We start from the raw sequence: 9,733 nt of genomic DNA, 5'->3' as shown, positions 1-9,733 counted from the left end.
TGCGCTTAGTAAGAAAACGTGAATGTTTGAAGGTATTGATAACAAAAAACAAATTTTGGGCGGGACGAAGTTTGCCAGGTCTGCTAGTATTCATTATATATATTCGCGCTAGTGTAAACGGTTGATGCGATTTCTATAAATTTCATCATATTTCTTCACATGAATATATATCCCTAGTCCAAACTCACCGTAAAGTTGGATGCAGTTCTATTTCAGGTGAATAAATTCACCGAAAATATGAATATGTTCATTATATAAGTTCGCGCTAGTGTAAATGGTTGATGCGATTTCTAAAAATCTCATATTTCTTTACACGAATATATCACTAATCTAAACAGGTCTAAACCCATCGTAACAGCTCGTTTTTCGACCAACACTCGAAATCCCCTTATGGGCTATTTTTCCAAATACTCGTCCTGCAGTAAACATCAAATTCTACCTTTTCGCAATAACATCATATAGGAGAAGTTGTTATTCGGTAAACCCGGTAAACATATTCGATTAAATTTCGTCGAATAATAGGGATTACAAATGAATTTCCATTAGATATGGCATCATTAGAAAGTTTGTGTCGTCTTTGCATGGGGAGCCGGAATGTTGTTCACGATGTAATCGAGGACAAACTTTTGCAAGAGAGTATTGCAACATGCATAGGCTTACTGGTTTGTTCAACACTCGTTTCGCAATAGAATAATATTACAGTTAATAATGAGACAATTCTATTTTTTTTAGATTAATCCGAACGACAAACCACTTCCTTCAAAAGTATGTGCACTTTGTACGTTCAAAGTGAAAGATTTCTTCGAGTATCGACTGAAATGCTTGAATGTTCAGCCAATTCTTCAACAGAAACTAGATGAATCCTGCAAATCAACGGATGATATCGTACAAAGTCCCATGTTTGATGTCCCCCAAACTTACGAGGTTCTCCAAGAATATGAAGAGCTGGAGCAGGTGGTGGAAGAGGTTGGAATAAATAAGCTACCGAATAACGAACAAAACAAATCGAACTCGACTGTAAATTTGCGAAAATGTCCCAAGGTAGCATACACTCACAAGAAGAAACGAAAACCTCCCAGAACGGCGAACGAAATATATCGATCGTTACTGCTGACCTGTGATGTATGCGGAAAACTAGTTCAACGTAATCGGATGGAAGGTCATCAGAATCGACACTTGAATCTGCGACCGTATCCTTGCGACGAATGTGGGGCAGCATTCCACTGCCCAACATTACTTCAGATGCACAAGAGAACCCACAAGAGTAGCGAAGAGCTCCCGTGTGATTTATGCGGGAAGGTGTTTAGCTCGAAAAGAGCAATTTATGCGCATAAAAGAGAAAAACATGCCGAAAAAAAGTTCAAGTGTGAGGAGTGTGGATCGATGTTTGTTAACACGTAGGTTTTGACACTGAAAATATAATCAACACTACAATCACTCTCTTTCAGCGCCCGACTCAAACGGCATAAGGCTTTACATTCGGATGAACGAGAATTCAAGTGTCCCCACTGTCCAAAGGAGTTCAACGTATTCTCTAATTTGAATGTTCATATCCGGAGCCACACAAAGGAAAAACCGTTTGCGTGTAATTTATGCGACAAATCGTTCGGATATAATCGTTTGTTGAAAGATCATATTTCTCGGCAACATGGGGACTTGGAGTTGCTTCTATGAATAATGTTATGGCGGGTTTACATTAGGGAGATCTATAGCTATAGATGGATTTATTCACGTGAAAATAGGTGTAAACGGGTGAGAATAAATAGAATACACTTATTCGAGGTATATATAACTTGAATTCAGCATATGTAAACGCTTGTGAATTTCTCACTGGTGAGAAATCACTAAAGTTGGATGCAGTTCTACTTCAGGTGAATAAATTCACCGAAGATATGAATATATTCACCGAAGATATGAATATATTCATTATAGAAGTTCAAGTGAAAACGGTTGATGCGATTTCTATAAATCTCATCATATTTCTTCACATGAATATATACCTAGTCTAAACCCACCCTTAGATATCGAAATTATATTATGTTATTTCAGTTATTTTTATGTTATTTCAGATATAGCTGAAAAGAAACTACCTTGAAGAGAATTGTGATCAAATCCAATCAAAATTCAGAAAATGAAAGAAAAGTCTAGCGTTTAATACTTATCCGGAACATAAATACCAGTAAATATACCTTACCTAGCCGAGTTTTAGGATCTTGACATTCTCTCTGTATTATTTAAAAACAATATGTCTCTTGATCAGACAAAGATACGTCTTCCGAAACCTGCTAGTTCGGTGTTTTCTAAGAAATTACCAGACTTTTTTTTATTATTAATCCGTTTATTTTTACAGGCTCAGTTACATAAGTTTAAAGGAGCTAAACTCTTAACTATATTTCAACTAGCATATATTAACATGTTGTTTCCTTAATTCTATGGTTAATGAAATAGGAAACCGATTACTCGCGGTCGTCTCGAGTTTAGAAGGGTGACACATTTTCATTAGGAAAAGGATGGGATGTAAGGAGAAGTGTGTTCACACTCACACTCACATTCACATTCTCATTCACACTGACACTTCACACTCAATTCTTAAAACTATCCTTACATCTAATATGTATTTACAATTTAACTTATTCTAATGTTAGTAGGAAAGGAACCGATAGCTCGCGAAGGACGAAAAGGAGGGGAAAAGGATGTATAAACAATCACACTCGAAGATCGATAGCTTTAAGGAAAACATATATTTGGATCAGGGAAACAAGGTCTAACCGAGCCAACACATCTCTCACCGGCACATTGGGCTGCTTCCTCCAGCCCGAAGGGAGTTTTCTAAATTCGATCTGGCGACAACATACAACTCACACGACCAAACAACGTGTTCGATGTCGTGGTAACCATAGCCACAACCGCAGAGATTGCTGTCGGCAAGATTAAAACGAAAAAGCAGCGCGTCTAACGAACAGTGATTGGACATGAGTCGGGAGAAGGTGCGAATAAAGTCCCGACTCAAGTCCAGACTTTTGAACCACGGATTGAGGCTAACCTAATAATCGAGTGGAGCCACCGGCCCAATTCATCTTCGTTCCATTTACGATGCCAGTTAGCGATGGTATTTCTACGGACTAAAGAATAAAATTCATTGAAGGCGATTTGACGCTGATAAATATCGCCTTCAATTGCACCTACCTTTGCTAATGAGTCAGCCCTCTCATTGGAGCAATGTGAGGGAACCCAGACAAAGGTAATGACATAACAGCGTCTGGATAAAGCACTCAAAATTTCTCGTATTCTCTCAAGGAAGTACGGCGAGTGCTTTTTCGGCCTCACTGAACGGATAGCTTCGACAGATCTAAGACTATCCGTTACAATTTAATAGTTGTCGTGAGGCGACGCTGTCCAGCGCCCAGTGTATTGCTGCCAATTCAGCAATATACACTGAGCAAGGATAATAAAGACTGTGTGAGGTGCTAAAAAATTTGTTGAACACTCCAAATCCTTTGGACTCATTCATAGAGGACCCATCAGTAAAGTACATATTATCACAATTGACACGCCCATACTTTGCTTCGAAGATCGTAGGAACGATCCCCGATCGATGATAAACTGGAATTCCATGGATATCCGGCTTCATGGACAGATCGAAATGCACAGAGGAATTGATGTAGTCAGGAAAACAAACACGGTTGGGAATATACGAAGAAGGAACAACCTGCATGGAAATGAATTCATGATACGTACTCATGAATCCGGAGCGAAAATTAAGCTCGATAAGCTGTTCAAAATTTCCGATTACCAATGGATTCATAACCTTACACCGGATGAAGAACCGAAGAGATAATAAATTGAAGCGATCTTTTAGTGGGAGTACGCCTGCCAAAACCTCGAGACTCATGGTATGCGTTGAGGGCATACGTCCCAACGCAATACGGAGACAAAGATACTGAATTCGCTCGAGTTTAATGAGGTGTGTTTTGGCAACTGGTTGAAAACAGAAACTGCCATACTCCATCATTGAGAGAATAGTTGTTCGATATAATATACTATAATATATTATAATACTGTTATAAGTTCTTCTGGGTGGGCTTCCCACCAGGTGCCGGTAATTGTACGGAGAAAATTTATTCTTTGTTGACATTTTTTACTCAGATACCTAATATGGGCCCCAAGTACATTTGGAGTCTAACCAGACCCCAAGATACTTGAATGACATAGCATGAGTGATCGGTTTACCCAAAAGTTGAAGCTTTGGTTTTGCTGGTTTGTGCTTTCTAGAAAAAACCACCATCTCTGTTTTCTCCGTGGAGAACTCGATCCCTAGCCCAATGACCCAGGTTGAAAAATTGTTCAAAGTATCTTGTAAGGGTTCTTGCAGGTCGGTTTCATTTGATCCTGCGACAGACACCACTCTATCATCTGCAAGTTGTCTTAGGCTGCAATTTTGTGTAAGACAATTGTCAATGTCGCTTACATAGAAGTTGTACAAAAGTGGGCTCAAACATGAGTCCTGGGGGAGTCCCATATAGGAGACCCGACTTACTGCCGAATCTCCGTGAGAAAAGTTCAAATGTTTCTCACAAAGCAAGTTATATAACATGTTATTCAATAGAGGTAATAGACCCTGAGAGTGTAACTTGTCTGACAAAACCTCTATTGAAACGAAATCGAAGGCCCCCTTTATGTCCAATAATACTGAAGCCATTTGTTTTTTTTCGGCGTTCCCTTGCCCCTGCGGAACCCATATTGTGTATCTGAGAGTAGGCCATTCGTTTCAACCCATCGGTCAAGGCGAAACAAGATCATTTTCTCCAACAATTTCCGTATTTAAGACAGCATTGGATTGAATAAATTCAACAAGCGATGTTTCGCCACATCAGGGAGGTTTTTCAGCAAGTTGAACTTGATTCTATCCGATCCCGGAGCAGAATTGTTACATGAAAGGAGAGCAAGAGAGAATTCTACCATCGAAAACTCGGAATCAAGATCGCACTACCTTCTTGTGGTATATCTTGAACAATTTTTTGCACGGGAGCGGAATCGGGACAAATCTTCGGCGCAAAACTCAAAATCCATCGATGTGAACATTCTTCGCTTTCATTCGTTGAAGAGCGATTTCTCATGTTTCGAGCAACTTTCCATAATTTTTTAATTGACGTTTCTCGTGACAAACCCACGAAATTTCGCCAATAAGCACGTTTTTTCCCTTTGATCAAATTTTTCAACTGATTTTCAAGGGCTAAATACGTTTGAAAATTTTCAATGGTTCCACGTTTCCGAAAAACTTTGAATGCATTCGATTTATCCTTATAAAGCTTAGAACATTGACTACCCCACCATGGATTGGGAGGTCTTAGGCGAATAGTGGAACCTGGGATTGTTTGAGCGCGAACCGCGCTGTCATAGATCAAACGAGAACGGAAGTTATACCCCTCCAATGGAGGTAAACCATCTCTGGAATTGATGGCTAGAGCAAACGCGTCCACATATTTTTTCCAGTCAATGTGTCTTGTAAGGTCATGCCATGTTTATAGATTCAGAAGAGTTTAACCCATTGTTGATAGAAATTCTGATTGGGAAGTGATCACTACCGTTGGGATCCTGGATTACATTCCACTTATCAATCTAGCAATAGTGAATTCGAGCAAAGCGAAAGGTAAGAGCACTTGGGTTAGCAGGAAGTTTCGGTACACGTGTTGTTTCACCAGTGTTCAAAACGGTCATATTGAAGCTGATATATGACAAAAGTAATATATCAGCAAGGAACGGCTGTCGTCGTACTGTTTCCCCCAGGCGGTTCCCCTGAGAGTTGAAGTCTCCCAAGATCAACCGTGGCTCAGGAAGGAGTGAGCACACATCAGCAAGTTGCTTTCGGCTAGCTTGAAGTTTCGGAAGCCAATACAAGCTGACAATACAGAGGTCTTTGCCTCTGATGTTTGCATGACAAGCAACAGCTTCGATCCCTCCAATAGGTGGAAGGTCAATTCGAAAAAATGAGTGGCACTTATTGATCCCCAGTAGCACCCCTCCGTATCTGTCATCACGGTCCAAGCGTATAATATTAAAATCGTGGAAAGAGAGATCATTTTGAGAAGAGAGGCAAGTTTCTGAATTGGGAAAACATCACAATTTAAGTTATGAATTAAAAATTTGAACTTATCCAGTTTAGGAATAAGATTACGACAATTCCACTGTAAAACAGTGATACATCCGACCTCTCTATTGAAATTAGCCATCGAGAGAGATACTCATTGCAAGGAGGGGCCATGTTTTCATCAATTGATGCAAAATTGTCTTTAACACTGGCAGCATTGCGGTGATAATGGTTCTGATGGAGTCGAAACATTAAAACACGTGAAGATTTGTTCCAAAATGTCAGACAAATTCATAAATCCCAATTGGGAAGTTGAACTGGACGGAAAAACAGAGACAGTTGGGGTTTTTCATGTCCGTCAACTGGCAGTGAAGCGAAGACATTGTTTGTGGTTGAAGGTTGTTGTTGTTGTGCCTGTGGAGAAGCGCTCTTCAAAATTTCCGCGAAAGTGCGTTTCGAGCGTTCCTTCAAAGTTCCTTTTCCTACCAGCGACTCTTGCAAGTTTCACAAATTGCGAGCACGTTTGGGGATCCCCCGCACTATGGACACTAATGCTCAGTCGCACTGCAGGATTTTCCCTCATGTTGCTCTTCGCAAGTGGCACAGCGCTCCTTGTTGGTGCAATAAGCTGCTGTATGACCAACTGATTTGCATTTGTTGCAAACCATGGGCTTTGGCACGAAGAGTCGCAGCGGCAGCCTCAATTTGTCCACCATAACGTAGTCAGGGAAGGCGGCACCAGCAAAAGTGACACGAAATGAGTCGAACGGCGTGAATTTTGTTTTTTCTTTTTCATGGGAGACTTTTCCTAGTTGGCGACATTCCAATATTTGAACGCTCGTTGAAGGGAGTTTTTTGAATTTGCCTTCTCCTGTTTTAATTAAATCACACGTCAGACTCGCTTCTGTTATCACTCCCGAAATTTCTACGTTATTGGAAGGAGCGTAGACACGATACTCTATTATAAACTGCTGGTCGACATCAATATCATTAGCGTGTTTCAGATCAGCCACGACAACATGCAGTTTGTTCGGTCTAACCTTAGAAATTTCGACCACGGAGGTGTCAGATCTTGCCAGATCTTTCATGATATGGATGACCCTGAGACTATTTCCATTAGGTTTTGGCCTGAAAAAAACAACCCGAGGGCCAGTTCCAGGTTCATCTTTGGATAGACTTGACACGAGGAGAGGCTGCAACAGGGAGGGAAGACAAGGATTGAGAAGAAGCGGAGACAACAGAGGGGAGAGACAAAGTAGATAATTGAGAGGGGTCAGTAACAACATATGAGGAATGCGTTGTCAACGGTTGAGTTAAAATGGGAGGGTTAGAGGGTGGAGTGGAGATGTTTGAGGATTTCTTAACGGGGGGCTTTTTAAGGTGGGTTGATTCATGTTCGGAACATATATCTACTGAAGCGGAATCGCGCATTAGTGGCTTCCCGCTCCCTTTTTGAGCAACCGAGGAAATTTCATTGTAAGAGATCTCCATTTCGGGAGATCCCCCCATTTCCGACATCCTTTATAAAACCAATGAGTACGATAATATTTAACAATAATAATCTCATAAAACTAATAGTAATAATAATAATAATAATAATTGTTATATAAAATACTTGGTAGCGCACCAGTGCAACTAATCAGAAAACGGCTGTTTTTCAATGGGTTGAACGCAGGCACAGCTGCGATTGCGCTCCGAGGCGAGTAGTTCGGTGCATGTTTCACATCTATCGGTGATTCAATGATCCGATATAGTTTATCACTATGTATGAAGCGCACTACTGTTCTCTATTGTTCACCAATTCAAGTTAACTCTTCTTTATTCAGACCAATAGAAAAGAAATTAACAAAATAAATCACTCAGCTTTGTGGGAGGCTAAACACTGCAGGAGCTATCAATAGGACCAACCGATCCGAAAGATTACTGATTACCGAATGAGAAATTTCATTGATACAATGTGAATTCGAATTTTTTATGACAGAAGATTTCTATTGAAATAAATGAGAAGTTTTGAGAGCAAAATTGGAGGCATGTTGCGGCTTAACGGATGTCTCATCACTGTATGATAAAACGTGATTGCGAAAAAGATAGAAAACTCATCCTCGCGCTGCCGCCAGTTCAGTTCGGTCTTCATGCTGTCTACGCGAAGATGGGAATTCAAGAAAAAAAAAACAACTTAACATTAGGTAAAAATTAAACTCGTTTCGAACCTTGTATTAAAAATATGAATTATTCTTTTTTTTTATAGCTTCACCCATGCATTAGTGTATTATTGTATTTTCAATGATAAATTATTCGTTTTCTCTAGTTTTGCTTAACATTCACAAGGATCCGGAGGACGATCATTGCAAATCAAACTACCCAGCAAACATTAAATCGCATAACAAGCGTATATATAACATCATATGCCCTAAATTTTGGTTGGCATATAATGCGCGAACTGGCATATGCATGCAAAAGTGGAGGCCATATACATACATGGCAAAAGCTTACCGAATTATTTTGGATGAATATGCAACTTTGACCGACTATAATAGCGATTATGTTGAAGTTGAATTGCGATCTAATATGAATATATTCATCAATTGTCAACGTACCTAATACGACTTTTGCCATACTCATATACGATTTATTAAAGACATAGAAAAAAAACAAATTGTGCAAAATATTTTCGTTAAATTTTTATTATAGCCTCACGAATCGCCATTTTTATATATGAGTATTTATATTTGTAGAAATAATACTTATTTAATTTACTTGTGTTGGGAATGGAATATAAATGTTGAAAATGGCACAGATTGATGTTTGGTTAAAACTGCTCCGATGTGGGTTCGAACTCCGGTCGTCTGGATTATCATCCAGATTTTTCTCGCAGCTATCTGAAATTTAATTCAACAGCGGTTAAAACTCGTACATATGATTCGATATGATATTACCTAATACATTCTATGCAGTAGGATCAGTCATTGCTGGTTGCCGATTTTATTATTTAATTAATCAATTTAATTAATAATTTATTTAATTTATCCATTTTTGTAATGTGTTCAGACATTGCTGTTATGAAATGAAACTTGTCAACGTTAAAGCATTTCATTGACATTTCAATATGATGTAATATGTTCTTTATTAGGATCTAATATGATTTACTGTTTCATGATTTTCTTCAGCATGCAACACGATTTACTGCAGTACTGAATCGATTTAAATTATACGCTTATACGACACACAAACTGCATCAACGTAATATACGCATATGATGCGGATTAAATATATTTTATGACAATGTACATCATAAAACTGATGTTTATTATACCGAATTGCGATTTAATTTGATAATGATATATAAAATCGAGTTTTTACATTTAATGCGATTTCAAATATACACGATACATACTTTGATTGATATTATATGCGATTATGATTTATTCTGATTTCTTGTAAGACTTAGTACGTGCAAAATTATACGATTTAATGTTTGCTGAGTATTGCTCCAGTCAGGACAATCGTTCGGCCCTAGTAAAAGCTCATCTTGAAGCATCTACAAGCAGTGACGATATGTGAAGCAACAAACCATCTCAAATGTACTCTTGAAAATCATTCATTAAATTATCCTAGTGTCGATTTGCGAAACCATCACGTGTCTCT

At 38.9% G+C, this 9,733-nt stretch overlaps 1 protein-coding gene across 1 annotated transcript; it reads left to right on the top strand.

The window, feature by feature from the left end:
* The first annotated feature begins 468 nt into the window (after positions 1-468).
* Positions 469-1,956, top strand: LOC129777252 (zinc finger protein 62 homolog). Its single transcript, XM_055783422.1, has 4 exons — positions 469-487; positions 547-662; positions 733-1,397; positions 1,449-1,956. The coding sequence occupies exons 2-4, from the start codon at positions 549-551 to the stop codon at positions 1,672-1,674; spliced, it is 1,005 nt and encodes a 334-aa protein (XP_055639397.1). The 5' UTR covers positions 469-487; positions 547-548; the 3' UTR covers positions 1,675-1,956.
* Positions 1,957-9,733: the final 7,777 nt, after the last annotated feature.

The sequence above is a fragment of the Toxorhynchites rutilus genome, chromosome 3 (assembly GCF_029784135.1).
Source record: "Toxorhynchites rutilus septentrionalis strain SRP chromosome 3, ASM2978413v1, whole genome shotgun sequence".
NCBI lineage: Eukaryota > Metazoa > Arthropoda > Insecta > Diptera > Culicidae > Toxorhynchites > Toxorhynchites rutilus.
Note: the sequence above shows the minus strand (reverse complement) of the source record. Positions and strands in the feature narration are given on the sequence as shown.

Excerpts from the sequence above, each read along its gene's own strand:
- LOC129777252 (XM_055783422.1), top strand. The coding sequence starts at position 549 with ATGGCATCATTAGAAAGTTTGTGTCGTCTTTGCATGGGGAGCCGGAAT. Across the intron at positions 663-732 it reads CAACATGCATAGGCTTACTG|ATTAATCCGAACGACAAACC; the intron begins GTTTGTTCAACA and ends TATTTTTTTTAG. Across the intron at positions 1,398-1,448 it reads GGATCGATGTTTGTTAACAC|CGCCCGACTCAAACGGCATA; the intron begins GTAGGTTTTGAC and ends ACTCTCTTTCAG.